The 23,650-nt window shown below is 49.9% G+C and overlaps 1 protein-coding gene across 2 annotated transcripts; it reads right to left on the minus strand.

The window, feature by feature from the left end:
• Positions 1 to 1,391: 1,391 nt before the first annotated feature.
• SMO (smoothened, frizzled class receptor) lies at positions 1,392 to 23,440 on the minus strand. 2 transcript variants are annotated; one of them, XM_025929849.2, is made up of 12 exons: positions 22,538 to 23,440; positions 9,340 to 9,545; positions 8,386 to 8,595; positions 7,965 to 8,137; positions 7,432 to 7,651; positions 7,202 to 7,325; positions 5,950 to 6,042; positions 5,382 to 5,490; positions 4,375 to 4,560; positions 3,767 to 3,915; positions 3,168 to 3,302; positions 1,392 to 2,929 (listed from the first exon to the last, which is right to left on the minus strand). In XM_025929849.2, the coding sequence occupies exons 1-12, from the start codon at positions 22,869 to 22,871 to the stop codon at positions 2,487 to 2,489; spliced, it is 2,382 nt and encodes a 793-aa protein (XP_025785634.2). In that variant the 5' UTR covers positions 22,872 to 23,440; the 3' UTR covers positions 1,392 to 2,486. The 2 variants fall into 2 exon arrangements, with proteins under 2 accessions (XP_025785634.2, XP_086546702.1); XM_086690576.1 differs by lacking the exon at positions 22,538 to 23,440 and adding an exon at positions 17,536 to 22,503.
• Between the last annotated feature and the right edge of the window lie 210 nt (positions 23,441 to 23,650).

The raw sequence follows: 23,650 nt of genomic DNA on the forward strand, positions 1-23,650 counted from the left end.
CCAGGGCGGGGATCTGTCGCTTACTACCTAGGAGGTTGTGCGCAAGTCATTTTGCTTTGCTGAGCTTATTTCTTCAAAAAACCAGCTCCTCTGATCCTTCTGAATTAACCAAGAGACTGTCAAACGCAGTGGCCAAGAGCCCACTCTGTAGCCAGATCCCCTGACAGTATCCCAGCATTACCGCTTACTGTGTGGCCTTGGGTGAACTATGAAACCTTTCTGTGCCTCACAGATCTGTGGTGAGATTCAGTGAATGAATGCATGTAAAGTGCTTGGAAAAGAGCCCGGCAAGCATTCAATAAGAGTCAACTATTCTTATAATCATTCACATATAAAGTACCTGGAACGTGATCAGATCGGTATATCAGTTCCCTTCCCCTGGAATCTGGCTCTGGGCAAAATGCTTGTGTCCCCATCACGTGAACAGATCTGGTCAGTACTCCAGAGTCAGTACCTTCCGAGTCTGTGGGTATCACCGCCTTTCCTCCACAGATCCTTTCCACCTGATCCTGAGTCCTTGCAACCTACTTTGCAGTCTTCTACTGACATCTTTTTGGAGGAAGTGGGGCTCACAGGAGGAAGTATGAATTCCTTTGCCCACAGGAGGAAGCTGGCCCTACTGACATCCCTTTTAGGAGACGCCCCCCAAGGGCGCCTGGGTGGCTCAATCGGTTAAGCGTCCAACTCTGGACTTCTGCTCAGGTCAGCATCTCATGGTTCGTGAGATGGAGCCCGGCATTGGGCTCCAGGCCAACAGCACAGAGCCTGTTTGGGATTCTCTCTCCCTCTCTCTCTGCCCCTCCCACTTCTCAAAATAAATAAACATATATATAAAAAAAAAAAAAGAAGAAGGAAGAGGCCCCCAGAGGTGGGGCCCCGGATTGCCACAAGGATCCATGCTCATCTACACTAGCGGGGGCTACTTGCCCCCAGTCGTCACTCCAGGGGCAGCTGCGTGTTCTTGTTCAATCATCTTATGGTCAGTGCATAGTGAGGCAGCTATGGCCACAGAAGAGTTTTTGTCCATATGCAGCTGACTAGCTGGGAAGGACAGCCAGCACGTTAAGCTGATAACAGCTTGACATCTGACTGTCAGTCATGACCTCAACAGTGCCAAGCCATTGGCCTTTCAGAATAGCCCGAGAAGGAAGTGGAAAACAAACGTGGTCAGGACCAGGTAAACGGGTCAAGACCAGGGCCTGTGGATTTTATTTTACTTTACCTTATTTTTATTAAGTAATCTCTATGCCCAAGGTGGGGCTCAAACTCACTACCCTGAGGTCAAGAGTCACATAATCTACTGACTCAGCTAGCCAGGCACCCCAGCCACCCCCCCCCCCCCCCCCAAACAAGACCAGGTCAGGATCCATGGAAAAGAACCACACCAAGAGTTTATACAAAAACCTTTTATTTACTGTTTGTATTTCTTCTCCCCATCCCTACCCCCGATCTGGAACCCAGCCAGCTCCTAAGGCTTCCTGCTGTCTGGCTCTTGAAATTGGGGCCTTGGAGACATAGTTAGGGGTTATGAGAGGTGGGAATCTCCTCACCCAGCAGTTGTGGAAGTTGAAGGAAGCGTTCCTGCCTGGCTGAAGCTCCAGCAGCCTCCCAGATTAGCCCCTCAAGTCAGAGGACCCACCCCCCACTGGATGGACGGGAGGAAGAGATAACACGCTTCTACACCACGCCAGGCTCTATAGCTGAACCAGTCTCTCACCTGGAGATGCAGCCAGCATCAAAAGGGTGGGGGATGGGGGAGGGATGGAGCATGCAGCAGTTCTGGGTCCTAATCAACGAACAGGGAAACAGGAAGAGGTTGGCCTGGTTGCACTGAAATGGGAAAGGGGAAGGAGGGTACAGGAGCACACAGGACGGGCTACTGGCCTGGGGTCGGGCCAACCGGGCACCTGTGAAGAGAGGTTATAGCCCCTACGGGAATAGGCACTTCCAGCTCCACAACCACCTGGAAGAGGGAGAAGGGAGCCCTGTCCCCACCTAGACAAAGGACTAATGACACAATAAACACATTTGGTCTGAGAGTGCCAGAAAAGGGCATCCACTGGCACAGAGAAGGGCAGCCAGCCCTCATCTGCCAGGTATGGGCCTGGCTGCCTCATTGGCTACCACAGGCCACTCTGGGTACTGTCACCCCTGCCTCGACCGTCACTGTCCCCCCCACCCCCAAGCTCTGCAGATCTCATGACCCTGCTGCACATGGATACTGCCAGCCAGACTCCAGCTGGTGGGGCAGAAACAAGGACCCTGAGCTCCAGGGTCCTTCCCTGGATGAGGCCTGCCCGTGGAGATGTCAGGGCCCTTTCCCACAGTCCTGCTGCCCTGAGACAGACATATAGAGCCCTCTGGGAGGGCACTGCACCCTCAGGTGCTCTGGAAGACAAGATCCTGGGGAAGCACTCTCAGGGAGGATGAAGAACCTCAGAATGGTATTTGCCGCTCTTTCCTATCCCAGGTCCCACTCTCCGGGCTCAGAAGTCTGAATCTGCATCCATGAGCTCTGCCTCCATCAGGTTGGTGCGGGAGTGGATGGGCCCCAGCCCCTGCCGGCAGCCCTGAGCCCAGGCCGCTGTGGGAACTGGGGCACTGGGCAGAAATGGATCCTGCAGGTGACTGGGTTCTGGGCAGAAGGGGCTGGAGACCAGGGTCCAGGCTCTCTGTCGGCAGGATTCCCCAGCTCCCCAGGCACCTGCGGCCACCAGGCACTTCTGCCGGGGCAGCTGAGGCAGTCGAGGAACAGCACTGGCCGCAGGGGCAGGGGCAGGGGCAGGGTGGTGAAGCTCAGGAGGTGGCACCAGCGGGCACACCTCCTTCTTCCTCTTCCTCCGCTTCTTCTTCCGGCCCAGGCGCTTCTCCAGCTCTGGGGAGATCTCTGCCTCAACCAGCCACAGGTTGGCTTTTTCCTCTGGGGGCACTGATGGCAGGAGAGAGAACGTGAGCCTGGGACGCTGGTCTGTCCACATCACCTGTTCTTTCCTTGGACCCCTACTTTTGAGGTCTGGGACCCACAACTCTAGATCTCTAGTGCCTCAGCCCCACACTCTACATCCTCCAGGGTCTCCCTTCTGGCAGCTGCTTGTGCTCCAGTCCCAAGAACCCCCAGACTCCATGCCCCCACCCCCCACTTCCTACAGAAGCTTGACTCCTCGTACCTGGAGTTGCCACAGGGGTGACAGACACGTCCTGGGGCAGTATGGCTCCTCTCCGAGCCACCATCTTGGTGACATGCTGGGCCCAGGCAGAGGACACATCGGCAGAGGGCTCATTGAGGTCAAAGGCCAAACCCGCTGTGGGGATAGAAGGAAGGGCTAAGGAATCATGACTGCCCCACTCCTTGGGTGACTGTAGCTCCCTCCCAGTCCACGGAGTCCAGAAAGCCCACCCAGGGAATCACAGTGATCTACCCAGTCCCAGTGATCTACCATCACTAGAGGCCAGAAACCCAGTTCCTAGAACCCAGACTTACTCTAGCCCAGGGAGAACCACTGGAGAAGACAGAAGAAGTGAGAGGGAGATGACTCCTTTTGAAACCAAAGCACCAGCAAGCAGACCCAGGGGCAGAAACAGCGGGCAGAGTAGCGAGGGACGGAAGGGGGATGAGAGAGGGTGGAGTGTGGGAGGAAAGGAGGGGCTGCTTTCTTCCTTCCTGCCTTCCTGCCGGTCCATGTGTCCGTAGCAGCTTAGTGGGGAAGGGGGCCCAGGCGTTGCGGGGATCGGGTGGCTCCAGTGGAGGAAAGGGACCGAGGCTCACCCACAGGCCCGTCGTGGGAGACAGTGTGCATGCTGAAGGAGAGTTCCTGGCCTGGGTTCTGCAGCAGCTCACGCCGCTTGGAGAAGGCCTTGGCGATCATCTTGCTCTTCTTGATGCGTTTGGGCTCATCATCACTCTGCCCAGTCAACCTGAGAGCAGAAGAGATGGGGGAGGGGAAGTGGAGGAGCAGCCACTTCCCATCAAATCCTGTTGAAGACCGGCGAAGCCTTTCCCTCCAGGGATGGAGCCTCCAGAGGGCCCCAAGTCCCTCGAGGACTCTGAGGAGAGACCTCTGCAAAGAAGTGGGCCTAGGATGCAGGGCTCCTGGATGCCCAGTACTCAAATCGCTCAAATCATTCCCTTCTTAGAAGAAAGATGCTGGTGGCTGGCTCAGCACTTGAAGGGTCCTCCTGAGGACAGGAGGTGTCACCAGGGGGCAGTGGTGAGCCACACAGAAGGCAGCTTTAGGCAGCTCAATGCAGACCCTTAGAAAACTGGTCTGCCGGTGACTGTTGAGAGACCACGGAGCAGGCGACCCTTATTGGTGGGGACACCAAGAGTGAGGGAGTAAGGCGGCGAGGTCAGAACCGGCTGGCTGCTGGCCCCACCTGCACCAGGTGCGCCTCCAGATGAGCAGCGTGGCCTTGGTCCAGACCCAGGTGCTCATGGCAATGCCGGTTCCAAACATGGCAAACAAGTTGATCTTCTCCACCAGGAGGCTGGGGCGATTCTTGATTTCACAGTCAGGAATGGGCTTCTTGGTGGGCAGCCCGATGGTCACGTTGGCCTGGCACCTGTGGTGGGGGGGTTAGTAGACAGGTGAGGCTCTCTGGGTGCCCAATCAATCCAAAGACTTTAGAAAGAGCTAAGGCCCACGGCAACGATTCACAGCCCTGGGTGCTCACTAGAGTCACTTGGGACATTAGAGTTACTTTTTATAACTACTAATGCCTGGGTCACACCCCAGACAATTAAATCACATCTCTGGGGGAGGACCAGGTATTAGTGTGGTTTAAAGCTTGCTTCCCAGACTGGAAGCTGGAGCCGTTAAGGAAGAGCCTGAGGCAGTCAGGATGTGGACTGGTGTCCATTTTAATGAGCATTGTAACTGCTATTCCTGATATCAGCTAGTGCAGCCCTTCTTTCAGTGGATGAGATGCTTCACTCTCAGATTCATCCTCATGGTGACACAAAAAAGCACAGGGAAGGCTAGCAAGTATTAATAGGTTGTTACACGTATCGTGGAGAGGTAACTACTCCGTGCAGGGCTCTATAATAAGCTCTGTAAAAGAGTACGTGAGAATTAGAGTGACTTCTGTGGCCAACACAGAGTCGTCAGAGAAGCCCAAACATGAGAGGGCTGAACAGTTAAACACACCAGCCAGACAGTGGCTCGTGCAGAGAGGAGAGCAGAGTTGAGCCGGGACAGGAGACGTGCTTTGCCGTGTTTGCAAATTACAGAGCAATTGACATCTTGGGTGCCCAGAGCAGGATGGACAGTTTCACCTGCCCGTCAGAGGCAGGTGCCTAGCAGACCCTTGCTGGACAGCAAGGAGGGCTAGGGCTGTCTGAAGTCCTGTGGCTGCCGCCCCCAAGCCCCCAGCACTGCACTCACAGCACATAGTCCCGGAAGCTGCGCTCCCACTCAGCCTGGTTGAAGAAGTCGTAGAAGTGACAGCTGAAGGTGATGAGCACAAAGCCAAAGGCCAGGAAGCCAAAAATGCCTGTGGAGGGCCAGGGTGGGACAGAACATTACCAATCCCCGGTGTGGGAGCAGCAGTGGGGACAAGGCGTCTGCCCCATTCAGGCCTGAAAGATGGCTGAGTCTGGGGTAAATTCATGCTAGGCTCGGTTTGCTGTATTCTCCAGAATAAGACTTGAAGGGCACTTGAGCCAACTGTGGGAGGGCCCCAGTGGGCACGAGGAAGCAGTCTGGGCACGAGCCTGAATTCTTCCATCCAAGAAGGTCCCCTTCTTTTGAGTTGCTACCACCATGACCTCTCACCCCATCCCACCCCCCATACACACACATGCCCCACAGCCTTGTCTTGTTCCCATGGCTGCTAACTTGCACCACTCACAAGGCATCCTCCAAGATCCCATCCTGCAGGTCCCTCAGCCACAGAAGTGTGCAGTGTCGGACTGACCAGTACCTCGGGCCAAAGGCCCTGGGGCCCACTCACCGAGGCGCAGCATGGTCTCGTTGATCTTGCTGGCAGCCTTCTCACTCAGCAACCCGGGATGGTTGCTCTTGATGGAAAACAGAGTCATGACTCCTGAACAGAAGAGAGATCTCAGACATTAGTGGGGTGAGGCCACTCTCCCGGGAGGGATGGAGGTGGCAGGCAGTCCCAGGTCTGATTACTCCTCTGCTGATGTAAAGCTTGGGGAAACTGGAGACACTTGAGAAATGGGGCACAGCTGGTGGCAGATGTGCTATGTACTTGGAAAGACGGGGGCAGAGCCCAGACAAACAGTCGAGAAGAGAGAGAAGGTGCCTTCGTCCTGGCCCCGGCTCCCCGTAAGTAAGGCAGCCAGGTCATAGCTGTGCTGATGGAAAAGGCAAGAAAAGAGATGTAAAAACAGAGCTATGCGATAGAAATATGTCAGCCACACCCATAAGCTCACATTTTCTAGCAGCCTCGTTAAAAAAGTAAAAAAGATGCAAACGAAGCTGATTTCCATACCTTCCGCGAGCAATACATCATTGTGTTTTAGTAGCATTTCAATATGTAATCCACACAACAAACTATTAATGAGACAGTTTACCTTTTGGTGTGTGCGGAGTCTTTGCAATGCAGTGTGGATTTTGTACTTACGATACATCGCAATCTGGACCAGTTTCAACACAGGTGGCCAGTGGCTACCGTACAGGAGAGCACGGGCCCGAAACCTAAATCGAAGGCCCAGACACTGGCAGAAAGAGGTGGGCTGAACAGAAGGCTGACAGCACAGGGAGAGGAAACTGAAGTTTACAAAGAAAATGCAACACAAATGAGCTAGGAAGAGACGGAGGCGGCGGATCCAGACGGGGAAATTAGGGAACAGAGAATCTGTGCATGTTGTGAAAACTGTGTGTGACTATGTTCTGAGGGTAGGAGGCGGATGAGGAGCCAGAAGATGGAGCGCATGTATAAATTCAGGGTGCACACACACGACCAAAGGCCCTGAGTTGGTCCACGTGGACAGGGCGGGTTATTCACCATACAAGTGCACCGGGCCAAGGGCTGAGCGGGGGCTGGAACACAGCTCAGGCTCTACTCCACAAGCTGTGAGCCCCGGCTCAAGGCTCTGGAGAAAGGGGCTGCCTTGCTCGGGCCAGCACAAAGGTTGCTGCAAAGGTAGCAGAACCGGCAGCTCCTAGCTCCTACTTACACAGAGCGGGTGCTCAGCGCTTTTTGCTGCCCGACTGGTGCCCGCTTGGTGCCTACTCACCTCGGATGAGGAAGTAGCCTCCCACAATGAGCACTAGGCCAATCGGGGCCAGCACGAAGCCTGCACGGTATCGGTAGTTCTTGTAACCCACAAAACAGATGCCGCTCACAGAGTCCCCATCCACCTGCGGCACAAAGGCGGGGGGGGGGTGGGAGGGACAGAGTGGGTCACGGGCCCCCCTACCCAAGCCCACTCCACTCAGGTCCCCAGCCTCCTACCGGTCACCATACCTGGGCGACGGCAAGGATTGCCACAGTGAGGACAAACGGGAGTGACCACGTGAGCAGGTGGAAGTAGGAGGTCTTGCCGGACAGAGGCTGATAGGTGGTGCCCAGGGCTTTGAAGGAGGTGTGCCAGGCATAGGTGAGGACCACAAACCAGACGACACCAGCCATAAGGGCGTAGTACACGATGACAAAGATGATGACGCAGGACAGGGTCTCATTGGAGCTGTGCAGACATGTGGAGGGGCACTTGGGGAGGGCATTCCATATTCCCTTTATCAGCTCTCTCCACCCTGTCCCCAGAGCCTTGGCCTCTAACATCTGGAGGTTCCCTAGGAGTCAGAGCTTGGAGGTGGGACTCAGGTCACATTCGAAGAGGTTATGGAAGATGCCCCTCTGAGCAGATGCAAACAATCACATCCCCAACGCTGGATACCGTAGGCTCAACAAGGCAGAGCTGAACCCTACACTGAAATCTTCAGTTTCAAGCCCACCCTGTCCCTTTTCATTTCAGCCTTCTGGGTCCTCAAAACACCTACGTGGGCTCCCCGAGCCTCATGGTTCCATCTGCACGGCAGACGATCTCCCGGCGGGCGCCGTCCATGAACTGGGCCAACCAGCCGATGCTCCCCACAAAGAAACACGCATTGACGTAGAAGAGAATAACAGCAGGGTAGCGATTCGAATTCCGCCAGTCAGCCACAAATGTGGCCTAGAAGAGAGAAGTGGGATCCGCTCTATGAGGTTAGGGTGATTCTGCTGCCACAGACACCTTTGTCTGAGCCCCCGAACCCTCTTATCCAGACCCTTCCCCCAGGGACACCCCCCAAGGCATCCTCTCCCCATTCCCTCTGCCCTCACAACGCAGACAACTGTCGATCCACTTCCCACTTTATAGGCTGTGTGTTCTGGACCCCCGTTCCCCTAACCCCTCCACCCGCAGGCCTGCCCTCAGCTGACCAAGGTGAAGAGTGTGCAGAGGCCTGTGACTGCGCCGAAGGCCGCGATGTAGCTGTGCATGTCCTGGTGCTCGGCCTCAGTGAACAGCGGGTTCTGGCACTGGATCCCACATCCCTCCACGTCCTCATACCAGCTCTTGGGGTTGTCGGTCCGAACCAAGGGAGCCTCACACTGGCCCGAACTGTTGAACTTGATGTTCTGCACCTCATTCTGGCACGAGGGAAGGGGAAAAGGCAGTGCAAAAGGGAGCAGGAGGCCCAGGGGCACCCTTTGGCTTAATACGAGGCATAAGGGCAGCTTGGTAGAGTGCCTACGAGCACAGGCTGGAGATAGCTTTCCAGCTTTTGAAACCCCGCCCTGCCACTCAATGACAAACTATATCAAAAGGCTGGGACAAATTATTGGACCTCTCGGTTTCCCCACGTATAAGACAGCAGTACCTACTTCATGGTGTGGTTTAAGGGGTAAGTGAATCAATGGCTGTAAGAGGCTCTTATGGTATTTGGCAGATAGTAAATAATAATAATTAGTTTTATTACCAACATTACTGCCATTAGTATTATTATTACTTATGAGCCCTCCTTTACCACCAGAACGAGATCACATCCGTCTTGGGGTCTATAGCTGTTTTACATGTGCGCGCCTGGACTCCCTAAATACACAATAAACTTCTTGGAGAGTGAGTTCCTGTCGTCATCGACCCCCGAAACTCCCCAACACCTAGCGGAGTAGGTGCTCAAAAAATATTTGTTGAACACAAGTTATCGTCTACAAATCAACAGACAATCCCTGATAGACTGGCCCCGCCAGTGAGCTTCAGTTTGGGTTTGTGGCTCATTGACCCCACGGCTGCAGATTTGGGGTCTCCCGGGAGAGAAGGCTGCGGGGCTCCCCTGCCCCTGCTTCCTGTTGGGCCCTGCCCTAGGCTTGCGGCTTGCCTGTCACAGCACTCACCGGGCAGCCCTCGGGGAAGTGGTCAGGGGTACAGCGCAGGAAGTCAGGCCAGCCACGCTCCCTCTCCACAATGGCACAGGGGCCTCGGGTAGCCTGGCACAGGGTGCGGCTGGGCAGCTCCACCCGGTCATTCTCGCATTTGGGCATGTACACAGCACACAGCAGGGGCTGGATCACTGCCCAGCAGCGGGGGGCGTTCCGGAGGCCTGGAGAGAGGCAACAGTGTGGATACATTGTGGTGACACCCCTCCTCACTCTGACCCACAGCTGTTTCCCAGGCCTAGGGCAGGTCTCTTTGCCATAATGCGGGAGCTGTCGGGCACAGTGTTTCTCAACAGAGCATTTGGGCAGGAGGATCCTTTGTGCTGCAGGACTGTCCGATGTATTGCAAGACATTTAGCAGCCCTGGACTCCGCCCACTAAATCCCAGAACCCGTTAAGTCATCACGACAATTAAAAAACACTCCCCTTGCCCCTACTCCAGGGTTGGTGACTGCAAGAGGGCCTGAAGGGGAGTTTCTGGGATGCTGGTCATGTTCTATTTCTTGATCCGGTAGTGGTTAAATGTGTGTATTCACCATGTGAAGAATCGAGCTCATGACTCACGCGCTGGTCTGTGTGTATGTTATAATGCAATTCAAGTTTTTAAAAAAACAGCCCCCATTTCCAAAAGCCCTGCTAGGGAGCGTTAGTGCCTCTGGCTGAGGACCCCAGCTCGACTTGCCTTGTACCTTTTCAGGGGCATCCTTAAAACCTTCTACAGGCCTCTTCCAGGGGAAAGGGAGGTTGTGGGACCCACCCCTTCCAGGGCCCATGCACTAGAACGAGATGTTGCCCCTTGCCCAGACCCCAGGATCCCTGTTCCTCTTACCAAGCTGAGGTGAAATAGAGAACAGGTAGGAGCTTAAGAAGAGGTAGTCAGGGGAGCCCAGGTACTCCAAAGCCAGAGGAGGAAACAGGAAATCAGATGGAGAGAAACAGAGGAGGCTCTGTCCAGTGCAGAGGGAGGAAACATGTTGTCAGCAAGACAGAAACAGCACCCCTGCCCCAACCCAGGCACCTACCCTGCTATCCCAGGGGCGGGGCTCACTCAGCATTCCGCCCCCATTGCCCCTCCCGAATCACCCCTGCTTCAGGAATACCGGGGTCCCACACAAGAAGTTGTGTTAGGAGAAGCGTCTAAGGACGTGAGAGACAAACTGGCGACTGCCACACTGCCAGGCTGGGGGCGGTAGGGGCAGATAGCTGCTCTTTTTAGGAGGGAGGCAATACAGCAGAGGGATGAGGGGCACGGACACTACAATTAGCCTGCCTGGGTCCGAGCCTTGGCTCTCCCATTTCCTGGCTGTGTGATCTCCGGCAAATTACTCTATCTCTAGCTTCAGTTTCCTCATCTGCAAAATGGGGATTTACCTCCGGGGAATGTTGTGAAGAGTTTGATAACTCACTTGATGTGTTTAGCATGGTACCCGTCAGATAGTAAGCACTCGGGAAATATCAGCTGTCATCACTTATCTGAGACCTCTGACAGCTCACAGCTCTCACTACCACAAAGCCTATTCCAGGGGCACAGAGCAAGTTCCGGTCAAGAAGCAGTGTCCTGGGGTCCCTGGGTGGCTCAGTCGGTGGAGCGACCGACTTCGGCTCAGGTCATGATCTCACCGTTTGTGAGTTCGAGCCCCGCGTCGGGCTCTGGGCTGACGGCTCAGAGCCTGGAGCCTGCTTCGGATTCCGTGTCTCCCTCTCTCTCCGCCCCTCCCCCACTCATGCTCTGTCTCTCTCTGTCTCAGAAATAAATAAACATTAAAAATAAAATAAAAATAAAAAAATAAAAAGAAGAAGCAGTGTCCTCAGGCAACTTTCCTGAGCCTCCACTCAAATCAGAATCACCTAGGGAACCTTTATCATTCTAGAGGGAGAAACCCACTCTCAGAAATTCTGACTGAGTGGGCAGGGGCAGAGAATGCACCAGTGGTTGCCAGGGTCTGGGTAGGAGGAGAATTTGCCTACAAAGGGGCAGTAAGAGGGAATTTTGGGGTCTGATGGGCTTTTCACTATCTTGAATGCAGTGGCTGACTACATAACTCTATATATTTGTCTAAATTCATAGCGAGGTACAACAAAGAAAAAGTTAAATTTACTGGATGTTTACTGAACACTATACTTAAAAAGGGGGGAGCTCACCAGAGTAAAATGTATTCTAGAGGAGCAGCAAGCAGCTGATTAACAAAAATATTATGCTATTTTTCTGGGTTTTGTGATATTTGCAGTGATCAACTTTTTAAAATGTGGAATTTCATTGTTTTTCTTTTTCTCGTTTTAAGTATTATATTGTACCTTAAAAATGAGGAAAAGAAAGACTATTAAATAAATCTTAAAAGACAATTGAAGAACCATCTAGGGAAAAAATGATTTGGATCCTTACCCCATTTCTTACATAAAAATAAGTTCCAGATAAATTCAAATGACTGCATGAGTTTTAAAAATTAAAGTACCAGAAGAAAAGATGGGATGTGGTTTTTAAATCTTAAGTAGAGAAGGCCTTTCGAAGTATGACACAAAACTCAGAAGCTACGAAATAAAAGATTTTAAAAAGACTTCAGAAAAAAATAGGGTAAAAACAAAAACCATGAGAAACGCAACATACTGAGAAAATATATTTCCAATACATATCACTGGTAAAGAGTTAATCTCCTTACATTAAAAAAAAATTTTTTTAAAAATGGGGCGCCTGGGTGGCTCGGTTGGGTAAGCGTCCAACTTTCGCTCAGGTCATGATCTTGTGGTCCGTGAGTTCGAGCCGCACGTCGGGCTTTGTGCTGACAGCTCAGAACCTGGAACTGCTTTGGATTCTGTGTCTCCCTCTCTCTCTGCCCCTTCCCTGTTCATGGTCTGTCTTTCTCTCTCTCAAAAATAAATAAATATTAAAAAAAAAATTAAAAAGAAAGAGCTCATCTCCTTATATGCCTTAGCTCCTCCACATCAGTAAGAAATTCATGATCCTATAGAAAAATGGGCAGAAGACAGATCTAATCCAAATGGCTTTTAAACACATTAAGAAATATCCAATCTCACTGTTAATAAACTGAAATGTGGGGGCGCCTGGGTGGCTCAGTCGGTTAAGTGTCCGACTTCAGCTCAGGTCATGATCTCGCGTCTTGTGAGTTCGAGCCCCGAGTCAGGTTCTGTGCTGACAGCTCGGAGCCTGGAGCCTGTTTCGGATTCTGTGTCTCCCTCTCTCTCTGCCCCTAACCCAGTCGCATTCTGTCTCTGTCTCTCTCAAAAATAAATGAAAGCATTAAAAAATAAATAAATAAACTGAATGTGAAATAAAACTACGAGACATAATTTTTTAAACTTTTAGAGGGATACAGATCAACACATTTGAAAATGGCCTATTGACAAGAATGTCAGTGAAACTGGCACTTTTGTACATTTCGAGTAAAACAGAAATTAGTAAACACTTGGGGAGACTATTTGGCATTATCTGTCAACATTTTATACTAGTGATCCCACTCCACATGTTTACAAAGCCAATACACAAGACTATTCGTTGCAGCATTGTTTGTAACAGCAGAAGAGTAGAAACTGCATGAATCCGCAGCCATCAACAGGAGACCGGCTGCATAAAATATCATAAATCAATATAATAGGACACCACACCAGGTTGAACTATTTGCACTGAAATGGAACTATCTCCAACGCATCTTATTCAATGGATTCAGTTGGGTGGGAACAGCCTGAAGAGTAGGCCACTAATGGTTGTGGGAGGAAAAAAAACTAAGGACACATCTACATTTGTACACATGTGGGATGTCTCCGAAAGAACACACAAAAACCAGTGCTGATGGTTGCCTGTAGGCAGGGGAAACGGGGAGCCGGAAGCAGAAGTGAAAGGATTTAACTTTTGTTACTTTTGAGTTTTATACTATGTGCACATACTGCCTATTTTTAGAAGTAATTAAGCTTAGAAAAATAAATATGCAAGTTACTGAGATGGGGGAAGCTCCGTAGAGAAGAGAAGGGAACAAAATTGTAGACCAGAAGAAAAGGGACATCAACTTTATCTGTATTATTTTATTCCTTTTGTTTTATTAAAATACGAAACGGAGGGGGACAAAAGACACAGGTGTTATGTTAGTCTTTGCATTTTTCTATATTCATAGACTTCTTCAATATTTGCTACAATTTAAGCTCTGAAAATGACTTATTTTTTATTTTTCTATTTTTTTAATGTTTACTTGTTCTTGAAAGAGAGAGAGAGAAAGACAGACCATGAGCAGAGGAGGGGCAGAGAGGGAGACACAGAATCCAAAGCAGGCTCCAGGCTCTGAGCTGTCAGCACAGAACCCGACGCGGGGCTCGAACTCACATACCGCGAGTTCATGACCTGAGCCGAAGTCCGATGCTTAACCAACTGAGCCACTAAAATGACTCTTTATGTGCTTCTGGTGATCAGTCAAGTTGAAAACCATTGTTCTGAGATTGGTTTAACATTAGGAAATTCAATCAATGCAATTTACCACATTAACAGATTAAAGAAGAATAAAATCATATGATATCAATAGATATAGAAGTAGTTAATAGAATCCAACATGCAACCATGATAAAAAGAACAATAGGCAAATTAAGAATAAAAGAACAGTTTCTTTTTTTTTTTTTTTTTAATTTTTTTAACGTTTATTCATTTTTGAGACAGAGAGAAACAGAGCATGAACGGGGGAGGGTCAGAGAGAGGGAGACACAGAATCTGAAGTAGGCTCCAGACTCCGAGCTGTCAGCACAGAGCCCGATGCGGGGCTCGAACTCACCGACCGCGAGATCATGACCTGAGCCGAAGTCGGCCGCCCAACCGACTGAGCCACCCAGGCGCCCCAAAAGAACAGTTTCTTAATCTGATAAAATGTAACTACAAGAAACCTACACCAAACCGCATATGTAATGGTGAAGGGTTGAAAAACTTTAGAATACAGAAAAAGTCAAAGATGAGGGTTGCTGCTACAATTACCACTTCTATTTAACAATGTACTGGATGTCTTAAGTAGTGCATAAGGCGATAAAGGTACATAAATAAAGGCTTCGAAAAGATACATGGCTTGAAAAGGGAGACCTCAAACTCATTATTCACAAATGAGATGACTGTGTATATAATAAATAATCAATTTACCTAGTTTACTGGATTCACAATCAATTGCATTCCTATACACCAGCAACAAACAGAAAATGAAATGGTACAGGGACTATTCATAATAGTATTTTAAAAATCAAGTACCTAGGACTACATCTGACAAATGACATTTAAACTCTGCACAAAACTGCAAAACAATTGAGAAAATGAAAGAATATCTAAATAGATGGAAATATATAGTGAAATGATAGGAAGACTCAATACCATAAAGATGTCTTTTTTTTTTCTTCAAATTAGTCTGTATCCTCAGTGTAATCTCGATCAAAACCACCAACACCTATTTTTATATTAAAATACAAAGGTCAGGGAGAGCTCAGACTCTATGAGATACTGCTGTATTATAAATACTATACTATACTATACTATACTATAAGTATTAATAAGAACAGGGGAGGTTCTTGTCTTGGAACTCACAAACGATTCTTTTTTTTTTTTTTTTTTTGACGTTTTATTTATTTTTGAGACAGGGAGAGACAGAGCATGAACAGGGGAGGGTCAGAGAGAGGGAGACACAGAATCTGAAACAGGCTCAAGGCTGAGCTGTCAGCACAGAGCCCGACGCGGGGCTCGAACTCACGGACCGTGAGATCGTGACCTGAGCCGAAGTCGGCCGCTCAACCAACTGAGCCACCCAGGCGCCCCCACAAACGATTCTTTTGTTTTTTTTAAGTTTATTTATTTATTTTCATCGTGACAGAGATGGCACGAGTGGGGGAGGGGCAGAGAGAGAGAGGGAGGGAGAGAGAGAATCCCAAGCAGTCTCCACACCGCCAGCGCGGAGCCTGATGTGGGGTTCGAACCCACAAAGTCGTGAGATCATGACCTGAGCTGAAACCAAGAGTTGGACGCTTAACCGACTGAGCCACCCAGGTGCCCCTGGAACTCACAAACATTCTTGTAGAGAATTTAGGGGCCCATGAACCTGCACCGGAAAAAAAATTACATCTAACAGAAATTTGGCCTTTCCTTCAATTATGAATGTAAGCCACATACCACAGTGACGTTATCAATACTTGTGTTTTTGTCACAGATATTTTGTTACAGATAATCTCAAAACACTGTTACTGTTCATCACAGCCTTGACATTATGGTGGTTATCAAACACATACTATATCTTACTTAGTGTATTAATAAAGAAGCACATATGTATTAGATCACAAATTTGTTTTAATGTATTTGATAACTATAGTTCAATATAGTTCATTTCCTTTGAAATCTTATATGGTCCTTTTCAATCCTATGTGTTTTACCTTATAAACTTAAAAATATTATACTGAGGGGCGCCTGGGTGGCGCAGTCGGTTAAGCGTCCGACTTCAGCCAGGTCACGATCTCGCGGTCCGTGAGTTCGAGCCCCGCGTCAGGCTCTGGGCTGATGGCTCAGAGCCTGGAGCCTGTTTCCGATTCTGTGTCTTCCTCTTTCTCTGCCCCTCCCCCGTTCATGCTCTGTCTCTCTCTGTCCCAAAAATAAATAAACGTTGAAAAAAAAAATTAAAAAAAAAAAATATTATACTGAGAAGGGGTCCATAGGTTTTACCAGACTGCCAGAGGTTTATAGCACAAAGAAGATGAAGAACCATGCTATAATTAAGATGGTGCATACTGGCAAAGAATAGACAAAATAGAGCTATGGAACAGAATAAAGATCCCAGAAACTAGGGGCGCCTGGGTAGCTCAGTCTGTTAAGGATCCAACTTTGGCTCAGGTCTTGGTCTCGCAGTTTGTGAGTTCGAGCCCTGCATCGGGCTCTGTGCTGACAGCTCGGAGCCTGGAGCCTGCTTCGGATTCTGTGTCTCCCTCTCTCTCTGCCCCTCCCCTGCTTGCACTCTCTCTCTCTCTCTCTCTCAAAAACTAAATAAACATAAAAAAATATTAAAAAAAGAAAAGATCCCAGAAACTAAAGATATCTGGACACTTGATTTATGGCAGAACGGTGGAGAAAGGATATTCCTTTAAAAAAAAAAAAAAATGATGCTGAGGCAATATGTATGAAACTAGTGAATTATATGTCTATAAATTGAAAGTAAAATCTAAAAAGTGCTGTTTCGTTTTTGAGTAGGCTCCGCACCCAGCATGGAGCCCAATGCTGGGCTCGAACTCAAGCGACACTGAGATCAAGACCCGAGCTGGTGTCAAAAGTCAGATGCTGTTCTAAGCCACCCAGGCACCCTTAAAACGTTTGGAGAAGATAACATAAGAGAGTAAGTTCATGACTTTGTGGTATAAAAGGACTTTTTAAAATAAGGCCCAACAGGGACTCCTGGGTGCCTCAGTTGGTTGGGCTTCTGACTTCGGCTTGGGTCATGATCTCACAGCTCGTGAGTTCAAGCCCCGCATCGTGCTCTCTGCTGTCAGTGCAGAGTCCACTTCAGATCCTCTGCCCCCCTCTCTCTGCACCTCCCCTGCTCACATTCATTCTCTCTCTCTCAAAAATAAATAAACAGTAAAAAACAATAAAAGATAAAAGAAGACACAATAAGAACTAATCATAAAAAGTTTTATAAATGACTACCTTAAAGCACAGAACTTCTTTTAGCAGAAGGCACAAAGAAAATAAAGAGGCAAGCCAAAGAAAAGAAAACAGTTTCGATGCATAAAATCAATAAAGGACTCAACTCTAGCATAAATAAAGAAGTCCTACAAATCTTCTGAAAATGAGCGCCCAAAGGAAAACGGGGGCGCACGGGGAGCTCAGTTGGTTAAACGTCTCCCTTCAGCTCAGGTCATGATCTCACGGTTCATGGGTTCGAGCCCCGCATTGGGCTCCGTGCTGTCCACGCGGAACCCGCTTTGGACCCTCTGTCCCCCTCTCTTTCTGCCCCTCCCCCCCTCACACTCTCTCTTTCAAAAATAAATAAATAAAAATCTATTTAAAAAAAAGAAAAATGGGGCAGAGATTTGAACGGACATTTTATAAAAGGAAGAATCCAAGTGGGCAGTAAACATTTGACATGGTGCTTAACCTCACTAGTAATCAGGGAAATGCAAATTAAAACCACAAATACATACCACAATATAGCCACCAGACTGGCAAGAATTTTACATGGTGACAATACCAAGCATCAGGAATCATGTGGGCACTGGTGACTCTTCTACACGATTAGTGGGGACCACATTGGTGGAAGCACTTTGGAAAACTGTTCCATATTACCTAGTAAAGTTGAAGGTATGCAATTATCTAGTTATTCCATTCCTCTGAATATGTACCTAGGGAAACTTGAGGCGGGTGAACCAGGATATACTTAGAAGAATACTCACCGCCATGTTGTTCACAGTGGCCAAAAACCGGAGACAACTTAAATGTTTAACAATAATAAGATGGATTAATAAATTGTGATGTATTCTACAATGGAACGCTATTCGGCAAAGAAAAAAAACGACCTGCACTAACATGGATGAATCTTACAAAACAAGGTATAGCAAAAGAAGCAAGACAAAAGACAGAAGAATACACATATCACGATGTGTCTAAAGTTCAAAAACACTCAAAACTAAAAGATACTGTTTAAGGATTCCAAAACTAGGTGACAAAACTATAGAGGGAAAAGGAAATGATAATCCAAAACATTAGGGTAGTGGTTACTTCTAGAAGAAAAGAGAGGGACAAAGGGGAGCTTTTGGGGGGGCCCCACCATGATCTGGTTCTTGACTCAGGTGTCACTTTATAATTATTTGATATTAAGTGCCCCTGTGTTTTATGCACCTTCTGCATACATGCAGCATTTCACAGTTGAAAAGTTAAAAATCTCGTGGCCCTTGGCTGGCTCAGTCGGTGAAGTGTACAACTCTTGATCTCAAGGTTATGGGTTCAAGTCCCACCTTGGTTGTAGAGATTACTTAAAAAATACAATCTTTATTGAGGCACCTGGGCGGCTCAGTCAGTTGAGCGTCTGACTCTTGACTTCAGCTTGGGTCATGATCTCGAGCATCGTAAGTTCCAGCCCCACATCGGGCTCTGCACTGACAGCAGATTCTCTGTCTCCTCTCTCTCTGTCCCTCTCCCTCTCTCTCTCTCTCTCTCTCTCAAAAATAAACTTTAAACAAAAAAAGAAAAAGAAAATCTTTATAAATAAATAAATAAATAAATAAATAAATAAATAAATATTAAAAATCTAAAGGAAAAGTAAAACTCGAGCCAGTAGGTGCTTTCCTGTATTTTCATCCTTTCCAAATGTACATATCTTAACTGATTCTGATCACCAGCCAGATTTGGGAAAAGCTCTAAGGAAATTCTTTCCGGTCTGCCCCTGCAAACAACCCAGCGTCACCAACAACATCCCTCCTCTCATCGCTCAATCAGATTGTCTTGAGAGGAAAAGAGAGATTCCTCCCAGAATTCTCTGGCTCTTTTCTCCTGGCTGCCCCCGGCTGAATGACAAGGCCACACACCCCTGTGCACACACAGAGCACAGCGGTGGTCAAGGAGGCTACGTGCTGGCTGTCAGGGGCCTATTTCCCTCCGCAGCCACAGGTCTCTGCTTTCTTGCCCCATTTACCAAACCAGATTTGGCCCAAGGTGGACTGTGGCCTGGATATTATATTTGTCTGGTCAGCTTGGAATGCCTGAGAAGAGACATTTCAAGCTGTAATGGGGAAAGATGCTGAGTGCCTGAACGAGCCCAAGTCCAAAGGGTTGAAAGATACAGGAGGGACCTGAGCTCTTTACAGATCCAGAAAGTAGTCCAGCCTGGGCTATACACTTCCTCACTCAATGGCATACTTCCAAAAGGCTCAGCAGTCTGGGCCGAGGAATAACACAGTGGCCGCTCTCTTCAGCAACTCCTATTCCAGATCTGCTGGTAATCTCCACATACACGTCCACTGAGCACCTCTAATTCACATGGCCGAACTGAACCCAGGCTTTCTTCCTAGGTCTACTCCTCCTCCAGCATTCCCAGCTTAGTGGAAGAGAACGATATCACTTTCCCCGCGAGCCTGAAAAACCTACATCCTCCTGCTCACTCTTGCCTTCCACCTAACTCATCAGCAATCCCATGGGTCTAGCTCTAAAATTCTGGGATCTGTCCACTTCCTCCAGCCTGCTGCCCCATCCTCTCTCACCTGGATCTCCACCTCCATCATGGCCACCACCATCTCTTACCCGGAATACCATCCCCTAAACAAGCAACCAGGCTCCATGCCTCCCCTCCTCCCGTGGCTTCTTCACACAATACTCAAAGAGATCTTTCTAAAATGCAACGGTGATTACATCTCTCCCTTGCTCAAAAGCTTTTAGTGGCTCCTTATTATCTTCTGGATAACATCCAAACTTCTTAATATGGGGTATGAATCCCTTTATTTTCTAACTGCCTAGGTCTTATCTCTTATAATTCTATCCCTCACCTACTTTGATCCAGCTCTACTAAAATCGTATACTCCTAAAGTAGTAAGCCCTCTCACCTCACCTTTGCATGCCGTCTCCTCTTCCTATTCCTTCCTATCCTACCTTTCCTTGGCCCAAAGAATTCCTACTTGTTTCTCAGATCATAGGTTAAATGTCAATTCTTCTGGGGGGTCTTCCCTTGCCCTTTGTGTTCCTTCAGCACCCTACCCTGTTTTAGCATTTAGGAAATGCTAAAGCTGTTTGTGTGTCTTCCCCTTGATGGCAGGAATCACGTCTGTATTCCTCGTCTTTACGTGCCCCAGAACCTGATCCAGGCTGACACGCAGCAAGCACCCAATGCCTAATTTAATGAATGAGTGGATGGCTGTGTACTCAGAACTCCGAGGCTTTAAAAAAAAAAAGCGAAGAACAAGTCTCTACCTTCAAGAGGTCACAGATGAAGACAACCTAGATCATTTTCATCCTTTACCCACAAAAATACCTCCAAGAGCCAGGTGACACTGACCACCTAGACATGGTCAAATCAAGACCACTAACTCGGGACGGGAAAAGTCACTCACCAGAGGCTCCCGGCTAAAGGCCTGTCTGTGATTCTTACACTTGGCTCCGATCTACTCCACCCGCCACCGACCCCACCGCCCAGAACATCTAGCAGAAAGACCCAAAGCAGAAAGAACAGCTAGAATACACTTGGGAACGTAACTGAGCTGAGGGATGATGGCAGCAGAGAAAAAATTCCGAATGAACTAAAAACCTGAGCCCCAGGCTGGCACCTCTACAGGACCCTACTCCACTGGAGGCACAGCTAGTAAGGATCAAAACCACACAGCCAGCAGATGGTTCTAACTCCTAAACTTCCCTGCTAAAACACTTCTGCCTTGCTCAGCGGCTGCTATCAGGAATACGGACTGGAAAGAGGTCCAGACCCTTCCTCCTTGATTTGATGGTAACTACAGAAGGGCAGCATCACACATGCTTTTAACTTAGGAGAATTCAACCATGGGCCCCTGCAAAATAACTAAGTAGAGAGAGGAGGGGCGGGGGGATATCCTCTCAGTGTGAGCAACTTAGAACTGGGTGAGATTCTCGTGCTGAGATTTGTATTTTCCACACGACTGGCTCCTAAACACAAACCTTCTCAGAGAAATCTGTTTCCACCTTTCTTTTGTGTTCCTTTTTTTAATTCTTTCAGTCTTCTGCTTTTTTGCATTTATGTAACTTTAAGGACTAAAATTATAGTTTCTACGTATTACCCTTCTTATACACTATACTATGTGTTACACATTTATACAAACATATTACCATAAAAAGAATATATATGCAAAAATTACCTACACCTTAGGTTATGGTAGCTTATGAACTTTTCAAAGCTGCTGTTGATTCCACATGGTTTCTGCCTACATGCTGCCTTTAGAACCCGATACCCACTAAGGATGTAGGTCCACCAAGGGTACCATCTTCCACGTTCCTCTGCCATCTGCCAGAATGATACCAGGCCAGGAATGATAGGGCTTTGTCCAACATTCAGCAAAGACTCAGAACTCTAGTGGCCAAGTTGACAATGACAGGCAGCCTATATCTCGGCTCCCCGCTTCAGGATCATCACCAGCCCCCAGGGTGGAACCGAGATGTAGGGCACCCAAGGCCTGCCACATTAGAAGGAGCTTGCCAAGTTGGCTCCTGACTTTTGATTTTCTTTTTCATGGACAGCTTTGAAATCACACTGACTAGAAGCAAGGGCTGACAAAACCAGTTGCCTTCCCCAACCCCCCTTCAGGGCCCTAACCCAGAAGAGTGACAAGTGGGGAGATCATCCACTCCACACTGCTAAGGAAGGATTTATTTGGGTTTTTTAGGCCTGGCCATAATCCTAACCTAAGGTTGAGGGCTTTGGGACTTCAGGCCACTATGGAAGTATCCACAGGCTCTCAATATCCCGGGCTTAAGTGTCCTTCTGCAGCCCTGACCAGCCTGAGGATCCAAATTTCCAAAGAATACACAAATAATCCTTAGAATAGTCTCATTGCTTCACGACCTCAGAAAAGGATCAGAGTCCCCATTTTTCAGACGAGGAAAGGGTGAAATCTGTAATAGCAAGACAAGATCACCGTTTTCTGGACTTCCTGTCTCCCCAAACAAGATTTCTGGAAATTTCTGGTTAACTTTTAATTACTCAACACCAGGGGGTTTCTTATCCATCTCAAATTTCACTCAACTCTTTCCCCCCCCATCCTGTCCCTCAATGCCTAAACCTTCTAGCCCATCTTTCCTCTTCAACTCCACTTCCCGGTTTCTCTTCCAAGATCTAAACACCTCCTTGAATCCTCAGGGGCTCCGCTCTCAGAGCAGCGCTTACGAGGAGCAGCTCCACTTCTTAAGAAACATCCTTTCCCGAGGCTCAGAGCCCCTGCCTCATGGGCCCCTCATTCCCCCGCATCCTTTGCGCACCCACCCTGCTCAGGCCTTTTGTGACCGGCTCCCTCAACCGTCTCGCCTCATCACCGAGGGTCCCAACGTGCTTACAGCCGGCACCCAGTTTCAGACTGTGTTCCTCCACCTCTCCCGGGTGCAGCCCTTGCCCTCGCCAACGTTCAGGCCTGAGCCTATTCTTGCCCAGAGTCCCGCATCCCACCACCGCAACCCCGGCTCCGGCTTCCGCGCGCTTACCCGACCAGAGCACGAGCTTGCCGTGCGCTTCTTCCTGGGAGTCCGAGTCCCCGGCCAGCAGAGTGGAGGTGGCCCCGTAGGGCAGCGCCGAGCCCAGGCACACGTTGTAGCGTAGCGGCTCGCAGGAGGCTGCCCGGCCGCAGTGGCTCAGCAGCGGCGGAGGGCCGGTCACGGCCGCGCTCCTTCTCGCGCTCCCGCCCGCGCTCCGCGGCCCAGGCCCAGTCGCGTTCCCGCTCAAGGCCGCCCCCCGGCCTGGGCCCCCCAGCAGCAGCAGCAGCAGCAGCAGCCCCAGGAGCAGGATCCCTGGCCCCAGTGCGAGGCGGGCAGCGGCCATGGCCAAACCCGCCAACTCAGCAGAAGCCCCGGCGCCCCCGCCCGCTCCCCGGAGCCCCCCGGCCACACACGCAACCCTTGGGGCCGCGGATGTGGCTCAGGCGACCTGTGCGCCCGGCGAATCCGGTGCCGGGCCCCCTCGCACGCTCCGCGAGCCGCGGGCCCTCGGCGCCCAACTTCGCAAACTTTGGAACCCGGGGCCCATGTTGGGCGGCGGAGGCCCCGGCCGGGATGCACAACTCCCTACTCTTTCTCCGGGCAATCCAAGTTGTCTTCAGCCCCGGGAGCCCCCTGGGCCCCCAATCTCCAGCCCCATTCCCTCTTAAAACTATCTTCCAGCCCCGCGATGGAGGCCAGGCGCGGGCAGGCGGTGGGGGATAGCTCCCCGGCTTCGCCTCTGCGCCAGCCCCGCGGCCCAGCCGCCACCTTCGCCCGAGCGCGCCGCAGACCCCCGACTTCTCCCCACCGACTCCCCGGCTCCTTTGTTGCTCTAGCTCGCTCGGCTCTCTGGAATGCACGGGCCTCGCGGAGCCAAGCCCGGCCCCACCTCCGCCACGGCTTGGGGAGGGACTGGCAGAGGGAGGGAAGAGGAGGGGAGGGGATGCGAGAGAGGAGGAGCGCTAGCTTCAGTGTCCCGGGCGCCCGGAGGGGCCGGGACCTGGGGGCTCTGGGGACCCTGTTCGCCGCCCTGGCGCAAGAGATGCGAGGAAATGGTGGCTGGGAGCCGCAACCAGACTCAGCGGGCACCTGATCGGCCTGAGGATCTTTCGACTTGGCAGT

Source organism: Puma concolor, chromosome A2, assembly GCF_028749965.1.
Source record: "Puma concolor isolate L17-30 chromosome A2, mPumCon1.1.hap2, whole genome shotgun sequence".
NCBI classification, from domain to species: domain Eukaryota; kingdom Metazoa; phylum Chordata; class Mammalia; order Carnivora; family Felidae; genus Puma; species Puma concolor.